General features: G+C 38.9%; 1 protein-coding gene across 1 annotated transcript; it reads left to right on the forward strand.

The window, feature by feature from the left end:
* The first annotated feature begins 13,852 nt into the window (after window positions 1–13,852).
* On the forward strand, window positions 13,853–17,885 carry LOC115627415. Its single transcript, XM_030523082.1, has 2 exons — window positions 13,853–14,702; window positions 14,797–17,885. The coding sequence occupies exons 1-2, from the start codon at window positions 13,853–13,855 to the stop codon at window positions 14,859–14,861; spliced, it is 915 nt and encodes a 304-aa protein (XP_030378942.1). The 3' UTR covers window positions 14,862–17,885.
* The last annotated feature ends 727 nt before the right edge of the window (window positions 17,886–18,612 follow it).

Consider the following 18,612-nt stretch of genomic DNA (forward strand, 5'->3'; position numbering starts at 1 on the left):
TGTCTTAATACCAAATTTTGTATCGCATTTTATGTGTTTGTACCTTGTAAACAGAAGGAACTCTAAAGAAAGGTTATGCATAGGACTCCTTTGTACTCAAAACCTACATTACCCGCCTAATAATGGACCAATTGCCGGAGTATTCAGTAAAAACCTAAAACTGTGTAAAGGATGTCCCTTTAAAATCCTAATACTAATTATAATTTCATGGTTGATGCCCATTTGAGTGCCACTTCTAATAGAAAAATACATAAAGATGCATTTATTCATAGACGAGGCTAAGCCCTTACCCCATCCCGCTGCCACAGAGGCTTGGTATCTTCTGGTCCATTTATCGCGGCTACACTTTTTGATGGCTTCATTTTTCTTTTTAACTTGTCCATTTCCTCTGTCGTTGCCATTTTATGGCTGGCTAAACGCTGGTAACCTGAGCTCGCAAGCCGTTTCCGGCAAAACAATCAAATCGAAACCTAGCCGTTGCCGCCAGCCTTGGCTGCACATGCATAAAAATCAAAGAAACCACAGCAGCAGCTGATACGCCACGAGTCCAAGTCAATTGCAGGCAACTTGCAGCAACAAAAGCACTCACCAGACGCCCCTGTCTATTCCCATAATGGCACGTAACTTTAACCGCAAGCCACAGGGCCGTGTGGCACCCCCCGCGTGCCACTTTGAAGCGATGTGATGAACTTGTCAGTTTCCAAGCCCAATGCTTTTAAAATATATGCACAGCCATCAAATGCAGTGCTCGAGGTTGGTATTGAAATCGACAGCAGACTCTTAAAACACATGCAAAACGCATGAAACAATGAGATTTACGCACTTTCAGTCGTTATGGCTGCAATCGGATACATGCTGGATAAACACTGCTCCGACCATAACAATCACCAAAGAGCATCAAACTGGGAGGCAAATGTGTTTCGGCCATCGTCTGTTAATGGCTTGCCGATTGGGGGCGAGAGGTTTCGAGGTGGGGTGGCCAGCCAATTCAAAAATGTTGCTGTGTTAATTTTAAATCCATCAAATTCATTGACTGCAGCTTGGGCTTGTCTAGACAGGAGAAACAACCAGGTAGTAGGAAGGAAGTAGCAGGAAGTAGCAGCAGCCGCAGCAGTCCCTATATATGTATGTACGAGGGCGGTCCGATAAGTGCTTAGCCTCACGACCCGACGGTGCCACAATGTCAAGCAAAGAATTCTGTCGTGTACTACACCCTCGTATTCTCCAGATGTGGCCCCCAAAACTTGAAAAAGTCACACAAATTTGAGTCGAAAGAGGATGTTTGGCAGAACTCCCGAAATCGTATTTTTCTGACGAATCGCTGGGTCAAGTATATTGAGCTAAAACGTAGGAGACTATGTTGAGAAATAACCCGCCACTTTTCCAAAATGTTCGTTTTTCTTCTGCAAACTAAGTACTCATAGGACTACCCCCGTAGAGTCGGCATCCATATGTCGAGAATGTATCGAGGCATCGGCTTTCAGCGACGAACCATCCACAGTTGAGTGCGCCAGCCTCGCTCGTTATTGTTGTTGGTTTCGTAATCAAATATGCCCTCGGAATTGGCAGACTTACCTCGTGAAATTGCAATACTCTTGTAATTCTATTCACTTCATTGTTCCTATTACTTAATAGACAATATAGTGCCTGAATAATTGTTTGCAATTTACACGCAGACGCCTCAATCACGAAGTATTGTGTCGACCGAGAACTTTAAACAATGGGATGATTTTTTAAATGTTTGGCGGTTGGCGGTTTTCTCTGCTGTTTTCAAAATACTTGTAAAGGCGTATAACGGTGTGGCATTTAAGTAAAAATGGATTATGAATCACATTAATATTAATATTAAGCTCTTAATTTGAACCGCTAAGTAATGAATTGCAAGACTGGATGACCAATCTGATAGAATAGCTATTAGAATAATCATCACAGAAAGGAAATCATACAAAATTGTACTACTTTCGATGAAATTCATATGAGTATCTGGCCACAGTGCTATGTCTGACATCGATCATTCAAATGAATTTGCGAGAATTGGTTTTATCAATGATTTATTACAGTTGATATCAGACCACTACAATTATGTTCGCATATGGCAAAAAGGCATCGACACGGCTTGGACGATCTTTGGTTTCCGGAGGATTGCGCGTCATGCCACACAGCCCGATCGGCCATATGCATCGGTCCCCTCGGAGCTGCGATTTGACGCGGCTAGCTGCCGTGGCAGCAACATGACTGAAATCGTGTGCGATTATTAATGAAATTGTTTGCGCTTTCTAATAAATCAATAATATGACAAAAAACCAAAAATTTTTCTAATTTTTCATAATAAAGTGTTATGTGATCCACCCGGTATGCTCTAGTATTATCCCACCTGCAAATCGCCTAAAATCGAGTTCTTATTTATATTAAAAGTGTCGTACAGTGCTCATTTCCTAGACTTATTATAGGTACAGCTATCGCTAATATAAGCTAAAAAGATAGCCAACAGATTTACTTGGACATGGAAACATTTATACAGTCATTCGTAAAACTTATTTTGTAGACGTTCCTGTTGGTCTGATACTGTACGTACTATAAATAACAAGAGAGAACGCTACAGTCGAGCAAGCCCGACAGTGTAATACCCTGTACCCAGGTAAACTTCCGTCACTGAGTTATATGCGCCCAAAGCAGCAGCAAAAAGAGGAAGAAGAAGAGCGAACTTGTTGCTGCAGTTTGTGGGTTTGTGGTTGTACTGGCGAGAATTTGTTTCGCTAATAACTTTTCTTAGAATTGACCGAATTGAATATTTTTTGAATATTTTGAACAATAGTAGACAATTATATATAAATTATGTGTGTAAAGTTTGGTTTAGGTAGCATTTGAAATGTGGACGCTATTGACGAAATTCTGTAGCGGGGGAAGGGGGGGAAAATTCCAAAAAATAAAATAAACTCGTCCTTTCTCGGACCTAGGAGAATCTGGATGTCAACTTTGGTTATTCTAGCTTTTATAGTTTCTGAGATCCTCGCGTTCATCCAGACGGACGGACAGACGGACAGACGGACGGACGGACATGTCTAGATCGATTTCTCTCGTCATGCTGATCAAGAATATATATACTTTATGGGGTCGGAGATGCTTCCTTCTGTATGTTACATACTTTGCACAAACCTAATATACCCTTTTTACCCTACGGGTACAGGGTATAAAAATTCCAAATTTGTTGAAATTTTTTGTGTCAGGTTGTGCAATATACATAAAAGGACTGTGAAGTATTCGGATTTAAGTTTTATGTAAGCTCCTTGTGGATTAAAGTGATTGAATAGAGAAAAAGTGAATGATGGTGATTATTTAATTACATAAAAGATGCAAACTGATGATTAAAGGTAGGTATCCATAGAAGGACCTTTAAGTATCCAGATCTGAAAGGTTATGATAGTTTTTGTGGAATTAGAATTAGATTCAGGTGAACTCCTTATGTATTAAAGTGATTGAAATCAATAAAGTGAATGGTGGTGATTATTTTATTACATAAAAGATCAAAATGATTCTTATAGGTTTCCACAGAAGGACCCTTAAGTATTCGTATCTGAAAGGTTATGATATTTTATCTGTGGAATAAGAATAAGATAAGATTCAGGTGAACTCCTTGTGGATTAAAGTGATTGAAATTAATAAAATAAATGGTGGTGATTATTGGATTGCATAAAAGATGCAAACTGATGCTTATATCGGGATCCGGATTCCTTGTAAACTCATGTGATTGATATGAATAAAGTAAATCGAGGTGATTTTTTAATTTCATAAAAGACTTAAAATTATGCTTACACACGAAGCATAATCGTCAATACTTACACAACAGCAATAAAGCGGGTGTAGCTGTCACCATAACCGACCTCCATTTGACATTTTCTCATTATCAGAGAAAGCCATGTAATTAGAGGCACACAGAAGGCGTACACCCATGCAGTTGTAGAGCTCAAATGCACTTGACCCAACATATGGCAGCTCAGCTCACCAACTTGGCCACAACAGAGATGTAAATTGCATTGATTCGTCGCCCATATGTTGGTCTGGTAAATCCGAGTGTCTGCCCTGGCTGCAACTGCTGCCAATAAAGCAGGGTTAGAGCCTGGAACTGGTCAGACCCAGGCAACATCCGTCCTTATGTCACTGATCTTAATCGGCAGCTCGTTAATATTACTGTAGTTGATGCCTCACGAAATGCATTGCCCTTTTCGTGTAGCTGCTGTTGCTTTTTATTTCTGCAAAAATCAAACGCTGGGTAGGCAGGGGAAGCACCCGTATGATTGTCATGAGATGTTTGTGGTTGTTGCGCGTTTCTCGGTCTCTCACCCTGCAAAACGGAAAGGTTGTTCGTGTTTATTCAGAGCTTCATCCCATGCTTCGCAAATATTTGACAAAATACTTAACCACTGACTTCAAAGGTGGCCCACTTTTCAGGTCAGACCCTCATATGGTCAAGTTGTTTTCAATTTGAAGCCTGCCCAGCTTTTCATCTTTAAACAACAACTTAAAACTTCTCTGTGACTGTAAAAGTTGCGTGCATTTATAGCTTCATTAGCGCAGTGAGGCTTTTCAGGCAGTCCGGGGGTTTCCAACCCTCGTTCGCATTGCTCACATGGTGGCCGCACTCCATTTTTATGTCTTAATTTTTGGTAAAGTCTCATAAAAAACTCCATGGCAGTAACGGCAATTTGGAGTGGTTGGTTTGCGACTTAGCATCGGCTGGTTGGCGGTAAAACCTGGTGCCACATTATGTGCTGCTGGTGGTGGTGGTGGTGGCGCGACGGGCACAGCTGTTAAGATTTTTTATTCCTGACGCTTTGCTGTGGCTGGTAACTGTTGTTGTAATTAATATACTTGTATGTGCAATGCATATACATTTTAATGGGAGCTTTAAGAAGAAAAAGAGCACTAGAAACACGACTGACCCTAGGACTTACTTCTTTTAGCGCCGCCGATTCATTTTCATTTCATTTTCATTTGCTTCATCCAATTCCATGAGCTCTTTTTTACTCTTCAATGAATTATTTGTTTTACTTTCTTTTTTTGTAAATTAAAATTGTTCTTTTAAATTCCATTGGGAAAGAGGAGGTGGATTTATAACACCCTTCTCATTCTTACCCCATATATGCAGTTGGTTGGAACTCTAAGTGACACCTCAGCTGCGACACTATTGGCCCTGGGGATTTCTGAGGGTAAACACGATTTGGGAGGCGAAGTGTCCTGCCATTTAACGATATATTTCTTGTATATGGATGGATTCTACATTATGCTCAATGCAAATGACGACGCGTCCTAGTTGGAGTTTTTAATATAATGATGGTTGTGTCACGGTTATTCACAGGATTATAGCACTCAATCATTGTGGTCGGTAGGACACATGAAATTTAATGTCTTTGATAAATACTCGCACATAGACACTTAGGTGGTATGTGTAGAGACTGATGGAGGATCATACTTCTTTAAAATGCCCACACAAAGTTATACGAAACATATTGTAAATGCTAATAAAAAACATTTACCAAATTATTGATAATACAAATAGAGTATTAATAGAGACAAACAATTGACTTGTCCGGAAATTTGTGCAAGAGTTTTTATTTTAAGTGCAATTTCGACTGACAATTTAAAGCGTTTACCTCAGGCCCTACTGTTCTCATATATATGAGTATCGTTTTATGCTATTTTGCTACAGATTTGTCAAGCAAGCGTGTTGCAAGCTCTAGTCAACCAACCTAAAAATTCCAACAACAAAATCAAGCACAATAGCACTGGGGAACAACAGGCTTACCTGCCAGACTGTTGTTGGGAACATTTTTGCACAATCCTTGAATTATTTTTATAACAAATTATGGGGTCGGAAAATATGCCCCAGCCAGTCGATTGTCGACATTGTATCAGAAATCGAAATATATGGTCTCGATCTGATAAAAGGCCACATTCGAGTATCGCATACAAGTAGAGCGCTTTATGGAAGCATGCATTAATTTTAACACAATGCTTATGCCACGCCCACCAAAGTGGTATACCGCCTTGGTTATGTAAACAGCCGTTAGTGCAGCCGAGTTGATGGCGATGCTGAGGTTGATGGCGACGATAATGCAGCATCAGCAGTAGACGACTTGGCAATCGTTTTTGTTTGTACCTAGAGGGCAGAGGTTACAACAGTCGATAAGAGAGGTATGTGGGTATGGAGAGATCTGTGCAGTTGGTGTTAATATATTGAAAGTTGCATAAAATTACCTGCAACGCCGTTTGGATGGCTCTGATGGGGACTAAGCTCAAACTGAGTTGAATTTAGCCGAAAGGCTGCTTAATTTCATGTTTGTGCTTTTTATTTTATTTTATTTTATTTCCTTTGGTTGCAGAGCCCATTTACTTGTAAGTGATCTCAAAATGATGTCGAGTTTTTACCAAGCCAAACAAATCATTAAACCTTAAGGCAGCACATTACGCAATACTTTGATGCAACGCACACATTCACAAAGCTTTGCTTCAGAGAACATGGAATAGCGAAGCTTAGCGTTAAGCCAAATGTTGAGTGCGAGCCAAAACGGTAAATATATGAATTGGGTTTTGAGAATGGGGATTAGTGTGGGCTACGCACAGCTGCTGCACCCCATGGCCCAAATGGCCAAATGGCTTTATGGGCGTCAATAAATTTACACCTCGTAATCGAGATGAAGTGGACAACGAGTGGACTGGTAAGCAGCAGAGCAGAGCAGCAGCAGCAGCAGCACCAGCAGCAGATGCTACATGCCAAAGATTAGTCCAAGTTTGCAAGAAAGTGACCTTTTTGCAAAAAAAAAAAAAAAAAAAAAAAAATGAGAAAGAAACTGTCGCACAAATTTTCATTTTTATGAGCAGCGAGTCAACATTAAAGCTAAGCATTTGGCTATTTGAGTTATGGGCCAGGATATATGAGAATGCTACAGTCAGCTGCTGTGCTGAGATGGCGCCAACGACATGGAGTTCCTGGCCTAGCCCAAGCCACAACCAAAAGGCATGGCCCAGGCCAATTATTTTATAAAAAGCGAGCAGTTGCCGGCCGCGCATGTTGACTGAAGCCCAGGAATGTGCACAGAAAAGTGTACGAGTATATAGTATACTATATACATACATACATATGTACGAGTGCATGTACATCAACTCTCCAATGGTGTTTGCCCTGGCTAGCACTCGGGAGTGCAGAGAGAGGAACAACAGCCGCAGAAGCATGAGTAGCAGGAGTAGGAGCAGAAGCGGGGGAAACCAAAATAACAACAACATTAACTGATTTGCATTTCAATCTTGTGCATTTTGCAGGCTGTTAAAGCGGAGCGACGACTGAGGTTCATGTGTTTAGTTTTTGGAAACCTGTTTGTTTACCCCAAGGGGCTTCAAGTCAACCGCAATGCTCACAGCTGCCGTTTCAGCAACACCAAGAGCAACAGGAAGAGGAGAAGAAACAGGACCAGGAGGAGCAGCGGCAGTGGCAGTGCCGTTCAAAAGCTAATAACACTTGCAAGTGAGATCTCGACCCTCGACTTCTTGTGCTGTGCACCGTGACTTGAAATGCAAATGAAAATGCAATCATTGTTTAATCTCGTATAGCGCCAGAGCAGCAACAAAGACAGCAACAAGCAGCAGCATCAACAACAACAACAACAGCAGCACCCAGACCTAGTGTTGCCAGTTGTAGAGATCGACAGTCGAGGAGCCGTCCAGAGCTTACAACTCTGAGCATGTTTTCTTTGCCCGACGAGATTCAGGAAGCTTCAACGTAAGATACACCTCTTTGATAATATTTACCCAAGCGGGGAAACAACGCGAGGGGCTCCAGCCGGCTCTCAGTATTGCAACAGCGCTCGTCCGCGTGATAAGTGCAGCGATGGCTGTAGCTAACCTTATGTTTTTATCTAACAACTCAAAAAGAACAGCCCAGCTGGGGTGTACGTTTGGTCTTAAGACCAACAGCTAACTAGTAAAACTTGCTGGTCGCAACTACGAATGGGACCTTCATTGAAAAAGCAAATTGGGAGAACATTTTTCATATTTTCACAGACCCTTTTTTTGTCTTTAGTCTTTATATAAGATCAGTCCTTGGTAGGACAATTATTAAATTTTATGATAACTAACGTGCTTCACAGCCTTTATACACATCGAGAACTGTTGAACCCATAACTAGGTCTATTAAGTTTGGCGCGAGGACTTTTCTTATTCCTACGCAGATCAGCTTCATCGGAAAATATATATTTCGTCTCAATATTTTTGTTTATGTTGAACTCGTAAATGTACTTGATATTTATAAATTGTTAACAGTGCACACAGTACACTATTTTATAAGGGACCAATCCGACCGATCGGTGCAGTCTTAGTAGCAAAATGCTTAGCGTGATATCGTAATCAGACTCTATTTTTATGTACCACACATCATATTCCAAAGCTAAATTTATTTTATTTTTGTGTTAAAAACGTCTTATATAGATATACGTTTTTGATTTAAAAGCTTGCCGTTAGGACACTTATCTATTTTATTACTCAGTTGTATGCATACATACTCATTTGTATGTATGTGTACTACTTATATACCCTTAACTGAGCAACAAATATTGCATTACAAGACAGTACCAAAGATAAAAATAAAGAACATAATATAACATTGACTTATTTAGACCACTCCAGCGTTCTCATTATTTCTGCTCCATTTCGAAGATATGCTAAAAGTAATTTTGAAGAGCTTCAGGTCAGAGAGTTTTAATGGCTTGTATTCTTTGATCGAAATCGACCAAGAGGTAGAACTATGACACCAGCTGTTGAAGGAAAAAATTTAGTCAATATACTAGAGTTCGATAGTTAGAAAGAGACTGAAATGTTCTTCCCAATTAATAAAGCCACTCTGCGTATTGCTAAATAAGTATTGCCTTTTACGACTGTAGCATTAGAAAGATCGGCTCGTCCATTAAGTAAGTAAAGTCTTGGCTGCACCTAACTAAGGGACGGTCTCGATTAAACGGTATATGTTGCTTCAGCACTATTTCTTCATTATATTGGTCGCTTTTAGAAATGTTTGTACTCCTCCCATTTTTGCTGTAATAGTCGAAAATCGATTGTAGCCGCAGCTTTCTATGTTTATAAATGTATCAATTAATGAAGCTATTGTTTTCAAATCCAGTCCAAGCAGCTTGGTGCGAACGAATCATTTAAAGTGACAATCTTACAGTCCATAATATTACGGCAGTTCGAGCTTAACTTACAAAACTAAAAGCCTTACAATTCATTTTCCTCTCTAAATATTTTCCTTTTTCGTAATTTTCAATGCATAATAAAAGATCAAAGACCTGCTAGCCATTTATAAAACTTGTATTGTGGATTGCTTGCCAGCAACCCTATACTTTTACAAGTTTATTCTGTTACCATTAAATTTGTACAATTTAAAAAAAAACAATCCTACTACTACGTTTAATTTAAGAACAGCTCGACTAGATCTTTAAAGCCTGAAGGCCAAACTTCTCCAGTATACTACTGTATGTCTGCACTCCTAATTGGCAACGCCTTTATCAACAAAAGTGAGAGGAATCTTCCATGCGATAGCTGAGAAGCGCCAAACTAATTAACCTTAAAAACCGGCCAAAAATTCTTTTCCAAGGAAATGTTACAGTTTCGCGCGTCAAGCGCATCCCAAATCACACGCGCTCACACACACAGCTACATAAAAAAACAAATTTTAATTTAACAGGAGCTGGCAAAAAACAGCAGCAGCAGCAGCAGCAACAACAAAAACAACAACAGGCAGCTTATGCCCGTCGGGCCACGAGCCTAAAAAAAACAAAAAAAAAAAAAGCTAAGCAACTACTTAGCTGGAGGGAGGCCGGTCTCGCAGCTCATCAACGTCAAGGACGTTGCGGTGTTGGCGCGGCTGTGCATTCCCCACAGCCAGGGCTGCCGCCACAGCTGTCCTGCCGGCAGTCTATCAGTCTATCAGTTTGCCAGTCTGTGTCTGTCAGCATGGCGACCAGCACAGGCCCTCTGCTGCCAAAGACGTCGGCACTCTTGCCGAAACAGATGCCCCCACATCAACGCCATCAGCGATATCGCCGTCGTCGTATTCCCTGCCTTTTCCGTCTCCACTCCCCGCCTCCCCACCTCCCCACCGTCGTTTATCTTGCCTTCATTATCGCTTCATTAATTGCTAATTAACCATGTTCTACATGCTGCAGAGTAGCGTGCGCAGCAATCAAGGCGAGGTGCGAGGTGCTCGGTGTTCGGTGCGAGCTGAGGCCAGAGGAGGTTTTATAAAATGTGAAAAAAGCGCAAGCCGTGGAAAATATTACCAGACCAACTTGGGCCAACTACCGCCACTGTGTGTGTGTGTGTGTGCGTGTGTGTATGATGGCTCTGATGGCTTTTTGTACAAGTGCAAATAAGTCGAAATCATGACAACATTTTGCACAGGCGCACTCCTGTTTATCGCGCTCAAATCTAATGTAATTTGTAAGTGACAATCGGGCGTGAGGAGGATGGGATGGGAAGGGCAGGGTCTTAAGTATTTTGTATGTAACGCAGTCTGTGTGCCACTTCTTTATGAATTAAAGCACACATTTTTCTCTTGTTTATTTATGCTATTTACTTATACTTCTAAGGGTATATCCAGTCAAAGCTGCTGCCGCGGGCCAATTAATTAATTAATTTATAAAACAAAACAAACATGCGCGTTCCTTTAAGTACTTACAAGTAAGCGCAGTGATAGCAATGTTGGAGTGGGGGGAATCTGGCAGCTTGACACTTAAGCAAACTTTATGCAAATCGCCGCTGTCAGGTTAAAGCCAAAAATAGAACACGCGACGCGCTTTTAGGCGCACTAAGCCAACATGTTGACTTGTTAAGGCCACGTAAATAGGCAAAAAGATTTTCCACTTGAGAAGTGCTAAGAAAAAAGCAAACGCGCCAAGCGCAATGCCAAACCGAAGGTTTTTGTTGGCAAAAGCCACCAAGGAGGAGCGGATGCCAGGCGATGCGAAACCCGCTGATTGCTAACTGCTCGCTCGCTCGACGCCTTTGCTTCCTTACACTTGGTTGGGTGAGAACTTTGACGCCAAACCACAAAAGCACAACGCACAATTTTCCGCTTGCCAGACTGGTTGAAAGATTAACAACAGCAGAGCATCAGAACCAGCCCAAGCACCAGCACCAGGAAAGAAGGTAGCGGATCAGAAGCAGTTCAAGTCAAATAAAGTCAACTCAAGTCGAGCCAGCTGTCGCGTTCAAAGTGACCCAGTCCTGCCACCACATTTAATTAAATCAAAGTTAATTAATGCTAACGTATTCATAAAAAGGGCCATCAAACGCCAAAACGTCAGCTACAGGAAGAGGCCCAGGTCCAGACCCAGGCTCTGGGTATGCCCGTTGCGCTTGATTGCTTGAAAATAGTCCGACAAGTCGCCTTCCCCAGCCTTCTCCTCATCGTCCATCGCTGAATACTGGTTGTCAGTCTGCCAGGATAACAGCACCAAAGTCGCTTGTTTGTTTTGCTTTGTAAGCATAATTATGTAATATTGTGGGGAAGGCGCACTCGAAGCTTGCTATTCTGCTTCCTGAATATGCAACAACCATTTGCCACCCGACAGGCACTGAGCACTCTGCACTCCCAATGCCAACCTCCAGGGCCAGTAGCTACTTCTGGAGAAAAAGGAATCGTTACTCGATGGCTTGGCATATTGACAAGGACCACCTCGTGGCTTTTTGTCCGGACTCGGTAATTATGTGGAAAAGGCTTAGGCAACTTTTTGACTTTGAACAATTACAAATAACTTTTTCAAATATTTATATACAACATTTTCAAATGTAGGAATGTCAACGCTGTATTAAGTTGTTCGCCGACCTTGTCTTCAAAGTCATCATGGATGCTTGGGCTAATTGGATTTAATTAAATCAAAGCTGCTGCTTGCATTGGAATTCAAGTGAATAAATGGACGAGCGATGACTTTATGAATGGGCTTAAAGCTAAGGTAAGCCGAAAGGGGGACGATCGTTTTAATAAATATTTGTAAATTCATGAAATAGATAATAAATTTGGAATGATGATAGAATCGAGCCTATGCTTAATAAAGCTGAAATAATTCAAAAATTTATAAGTTATTCAGGAATTGAAACTCAAAATTGTCATTTTAAAAAGAAGCCAAATACAAATAGTTATTTATAAACATGCCACCTATTTCCAGATAAGAAAATTCTTCTTCTATCCGGAGATAAAAGGAGTACCCATTTATCTTTCTATTTTGCTGGAGCAGATAATTATGAAGCTCAATAAGCTTGGTTGCAGGAGCTAAGATATCTAGAAACCTGAGGCACCGGCGGCAGACCATAAGAATAATTTGGCTTAAAGACATTATGAAAGATATTTTGAAAACTTACATAGATTGTTTTAATAAATACACTTCGATTTTCTACCATATATTTTTAATCTTCGGGCAAAAGATTTAAAAATATCGGAGTTTCACTATTTTCATTTACAAAAATTCATTGGGTTGCAACTTGTGGAACTTCTGCTCCAGTTATTAGGGCTAATCAAAAAACACTTTGCCACGCAATCTTCTCCGAAAGGTACGTCATCAATAAAAATTAACAACACAAATTCCAGTGATGCGCTTATAAGAAGCATGCACTCAAAATCGCATAAAAGTCAGAAATAGCAAAGCGATGAACATGAAAATCCACCTTAAACCATAATAATTATATATATACACGCATACAAACATGGGTGCATTTTAAACACTCGTAAAAAACTGAAAAATGAGTGGAGCATATGATATTTTCATTTTCATATTTTGACACGTACCAGTAGCAACGATGTAAAAATATACACATACATATAGTACATACATATGTAGTATATCAGAGACAACCACTCACCATTCGTACGGCTATGGACGCAATAAAAACTTATTTAAAGCAGACTAATTGCAGGATGAGCGGAGAGATATTTAATGTCGAGAGGGTGTTCGAAGCGCATTTTCACAGCACGCACAGGCGTAAAATATTAAAATGTAATCCATAGACAAGTATATTTTAAGCTTAATTATCGGCTGTCAGGTTCAGCTGAAACAATTGAGGGAATGGTAGGGGATTGGAGAGCAGCGTTAGCGAGACTTGTTGTGCAATATACATAAGTATGTAAGTCGGTCTTTATTTATGTACCTGACAGTTGTTGGTATACGCATTGAGTTAATGCCCCTACATAAGTACATACATACACACATGTATGTAGTACATAAGTAAATGTCAAAAAGTACCCCTCGCTACTGAACACACATTTATTTAAATATGTGTACTACAACATATTCTGACATTAAAAAGCATAAATAGTGTTAATGCATTCTGCCGGCAACGCATAAATTTCCCCAAAACTTTGATCTATAGTGCCCAGGTGAAGTATTCCATAGATTTGATAATTGTACAAGCTAATTATTATTATTATTTTTATTAATAAACTAAATTCCTTGTCAAAAAACATGCAACTTACCCACCAACTTAATTGACAAAAAACGTATAAAATGTATGTAAAGGTCAATAAAAGGGAAAGAATTTACATAAATGTACCAAATGGATTTCAACTAATTATTCATTATTGAAAAAATGAATTGTATAAGAACATACATATGTAATTATTCGATACCTTGTTAAGTATTATTGTAAAAGTGTCACCTGGTCACATTGATCTTGTGCCCTTTAGCTACACATTTTGAATTGTAACACATTCTGGAAATATACGCGGCCTGATACACAACAGAATTGGCGACGAGGAAAATAAAAGTTAGGAAAATAAAGGTTAAGAAAATAAAAGTTAAAGAAGAACAAATAAATGACCAGCATGACTACAGCAGCACCTATAACTCCACAATTTTATCACATGATAAGCATACCCGAGTTTGTGCCAAACAGTGAAACGTTTGCAATTTGGAAAGAAAAATTTGAAATACACATGTGCGAGCAAAGTGTGAGTGAAGAAAATGCAAAAAAATCAACGTTGTTGAAATCAATTGGAACAGGCCCGTATGGTGTATTACACAGTTTATGCAGTCCAGATTCACCTGTATCAAAGTCATACAAGGAAATTTGCGAAATACTTTCAACGCACTACACACCACCTACACTTGTTTTTCGAGAACGAAAAAAGTTTCATATGGCAGTCAAAGGCGAAAATGAGACAATTGCAGAATGGTATGCCCGTTTAAAACAGTTGGCATGTAGCTGTAAATTTGGTGTCTATTTGGAAGCATTCGTACTTAACCAATTTGTGATGAGTCTTCCTAATGCAATATTTGAACGCATGTGCGAAGAAGATGAACGTCTATCTCTTTCTGACGCACTAAGAAAGGCAATGATAATGGAGACCAAAGATTTTGCAAAGAGGACAGGAGAGAACATCAGTTACGTGAACAGAAGCAGCGCAAATCAAAGAAAAAAGCGAAACTGCAACAATAGAAACAACGGCAGTTATGACACTGGAAGTTTCAAGGGCAACGGAAGATCACATGGGATGAACTTCAAAAGCAGTAGCAGCGACGGTAGTGACGGCGACGCAGGCAGAGGCAAAAAGCAGCAGAAATTCTGTGTGCACTGTGGTTGGAAAAATCATCGATCTGAAGAGTGCAAGTACAAACATCTAAATTGTCACACTTGTGGGAAGAAGGGTCATTTGGCGAGCGTATGTAATTCAAAACGAATAAATTGCGTATCGAATTTACAATCTGAAGATCCTATGTTAGATACTAAGCTAAATGAATTTAATTTTTCTGTATTTAGCGTGGCACCAACTTCTTCTGGTGAGGTTTACGTGTTACCGGTTACAATTGATGGTTGTAACATGAACGTCACTTGCGATACTGGAGCATCTTGTACAATTATTCCATATTCAGTTTATGAGAAGGCAGTGATGAAGAAGCCGCTCAGAGAATGTAATGTTCCGTACATGGACTACAATGGTCGTCTTATTGAAATTGTCGGTGAGTACGATGCAACAATTGAATATCGAGGCATAAGAAAAGAAATGGTTATAGTAGTTGCGAAAACAATGAGTCCAGCTTTACTTGGTAGAACATTTTTGAGATCGTTTAATTTTGAATTAGTTCAAGTTAACAATGTTAGCGAAAGTGAACAACTCTCTGTACTTACAAAACAAATAAAAAGTGAATTTGCAGATGTGTTTAGACCCGAATTAGGTTCTTTTAATGGGAGCAAAATTATGTTACAAATAGCGGAAAACACCAAGCCAATATTTTTCAAGCCTAGGCCGCTACCATTAGCATGGAAAGACCGCGTTGAACAAAAATTACGCGCTTTGATTGAGTTAGGAGTTTTAGAACAAGTTGATAGTTCTGATTGGGGAACCCCATTGGTTCCGATTCTTAAGCCAGATGGTGATATAAGAATTTGTGGAGACTACAAAGTTTCCGTAAATAGATCATTAGTCGATGTACGATATCCGTTACCACGAATTGATGATATTTTTGCAGCACTTCAAGGAGGCGTATTATACACTAAACTTGATTTAAGCAATGCTTATAACCAGTTGCACCTAGATGAGCAATCTCAGTTGTTGTGCACATGGAGCACACATATTGGACTTTTAAAAGTCAAACGATTACCTTTTGGTATAAAAACAGCAGCAGCAATATTCCAAAAGACAATGGAATGTTTATTCCAAGGAATAAAAGGAGTCGTAGTTTATCAGGACGACATTACAGTAACAGGAAGCAATCTTCAAGAACACATTTCAAATTTAAAAACAGTTCTTAGCAAGCTGAAATCAGCCGGACTAACTTTAAATGCAAACAAATGTGAATTTTTCAAATCTAAAATTCGTTACTTAGGGTTCTCAATAGACAGGTACGGATTAAGCAAAAATGTTGATAGAGTTTCCAGCGTTTTACTAGCACCCACACCTAAAAATGTATCTGAATTACGAGCATTCATTGGAATGGTGAATTATTATTCAAAGTTTGTTAAAAACTTCGCACAGATAATGAGTCCATTATATGTACTTTTGCAGAAAGATTCAAAATTTGTTTGGACAGTTGAATGTAACAAAGCATATGAGAGAATTAAAAGTGAGATAACTTCAGAACAAGTCTTAGTGCATTATGACGCAAACTTGCCTATTGTCTTAACGACTGATGCCAGTAGTAATGCCGTATCTGGCGTACTAGCACATAGATTTGCTGATGGTCTTAAACCGATAGCATTTGTTTCCAGAGCCTTATCAAAAAGTGAAATTAATTATAGCACACTGGATAAGGAAGCTCTCGCGATTGTATATAGTGTAATGAAGTTGAAACAATACCTTCTAGGGATCAAGTTCATCTTGAGAACTGATCATAAGCCCCTCTTGGGAATATTTGGAGATAAAAAAGGATTGCCACTTATGGCGTCTGCACGTTTGCAGAGGTGGGCTTTAATATTGTCAGGATTTCAGTACACAGTTGAACACATAAAGGGTTCATTAAACGAGGCTGACGGACTTTCAAGGATGCCTCAGTTATACAAATCAAACGAAGATGAGGAATACAATTATATTAACTTCATTCAATCTGATATACCGTTTAAATTGAATTTCAAGAGTATTGCTCGTGAAACAAGGCATGATTCAATCCTTTCAAAGGTGTGCGAAGCCATTAAAATTGGATCGCTACAAAAATTAAACAAGGCTGAATTCTCAAATTTCATAAATAAAGCAAATGAGCTAACAGTTGAGTACGATTGTATCTTATGGGGTCATCGTGTAATAGTTCCAACAAAACTTAGGAATCAAGTTTTACAAGAGTTCCACAAATCTCATTTAGGAATGGTGAAAACAAAAATGTTAGCACGCTCATACGTATGGTGGCCAAATATGGATTTAGAAATTGAAAATTTAATAAGAGAATGTATCGCATGTCAGGAATCACAACCAAGTCCAGAAAAGTCTACTTTGATACCGTGGAAATCAAATGGTCAGGTATGGAGTAGAATACACGTAGATTTTGCAGGACCAATAAATAATTTTTATTTATTGATATGTGTAGATTCTTTCTCTAAATGGGTAGAAGTTTTTAAAACAAAGGAAATTACGTCATCGTTTACAATAAAAACCTTAAGAGAATTATTTTGTAGATATGGTCTAGTTGATGTATTAGTGTCTGATAATGGTAGACAATTTACTTCAGAGGAATTTCGCATTTTCATGGCCAACAATGGCATAAAGCATGTTTTGACAGCTCCTGGTCATCCAGCGACAAATGGCCAAGCTGAAAACTTTGTAAAGACTGTAAAAAAATCAATAAATGCAAGCATTAAAGTTAACAGCAATTCTAGTTTTGACATAATCCTGAATAGATTTTTAATAGATTACAGAAACACGATTCATTGCACGACCGGCGAATCGCCAGCCAAACTTTTCTTTGGTAGACAACTAAAGACCAGATTTTCGTTTTTAAAACCTCCAATTGTACATGATCAAATAAGCAAAAAGCAGGAGGATAGTGTCATGAGTTACAGAGGTAATCGCGACATAAGATTTAAAGAAGGTCAAAAGGTTATGGTCAGGGACTATAAAAATCCTAACAAGGCAAGTTGGACTCAAGCAACAGTTAGCCAACAATTGGGACCTCGATCTTATTGTTGTATCTTAACTCATAACAATCGTGAAATAAAACGACATTTAAATCAAATTAGAAATCAAGAAAGCAAACACATTGCAACAGAAAAACGAGATAATCAAATCGAAAGTGATTGTTCAAGTGAATCTAAAAGTCAAAATGACACTGTAATTCCTTCTGAACCAACACCAACCAGAAGACAGCTAAGACCACGTATAGAGGGAAAGGTTGTTAAGCCTTCCACTTAAAAATTAAAAATAGAAAATGAAACTTATGAATCAAATATTTGCAATTAAGAAAACAAAATGAAATGTATTAAGTTGAATTTAGACCTGAATTTATGATGAAATCTCTATTGAACTCCATGAATAATTGTTTTGTTAATTGTTAAATATCTCATAATGTTAAACATGTATCAATGCAAATGTATATATTTTATTGAGTGTTATGACAAAGCTAAGGAGAGGCATGTTAGGTATTCGATACCTTGTTAAGTATTATTGTAAAAGTGTCACCTGGTCACATTGATCTTGTGCCCTTTAGCTACACATTTTGAATTGTAACACATTCTGGAAATATACGCGGCCTGATACACAACAGTAATTATTTTTGATGAAGAATTCCCGACAAGATAGAGGAAATTTCATTGAAAAGGAAAGCAAAGCAAAATACTTCGAGGTGTAGAAGTAGTCATAAATATGTCATTGGTTTACATATACTTATGGCAGTACTATGGTAAGTACTATTCCTAAAAAAATAAGGTTACTAAAATAATGAAATTTACCTTTACTCTTCTATTCGCTTAGTGCTAAATTCTTAAAGTTTAAAATCAGTAAAGACTTAAGCTATAGCCAGACATGCAAATAATTTTCACGTAAATTTACAAATTAATATGGAACTCCTTCTGCTATTAATTTAAATAACATTATTTATTTATGCGGACAATTTGTATATGACTGACTAGAAATTTAGTCTCGATAGCTTA

Source organism: Scaptodrosophila lebanonensis, unplaced genomic scaffold (assembly GCF_003285725.1).
Source record: "Scaptodrosophila lebanonensis strain 11010-0011.00,11010-0021.00 unplaced genomic scaffold, SlebRS2 tig00000001-arrow-pilon, whole genome shotgun sequence".
In the NCBI taxonomy this organism is placed as follows: Eukaryota; Metazoa; Arthropoda; class Insecta; order Diptera; family Drosophilidae; genus Scaptodrosophila; species Scaptodrosophila lebanonensis.

Coding starts and splice junctions, on each gene's coding strand:
- LOC115627415 (XM_030523082.1), top strand. CDS start 13,853: ATGACCAGCATGACTACAGCAGCACCTATAACTCCACAATTTTATCAC. Junction 14,703..14,796: donor GGGTCATTTGGCGAGCGTAT/GTAATTCAAAAC, acceptor TTCTGTATTTAG/CGTGGCACCAACTTCTTCTG.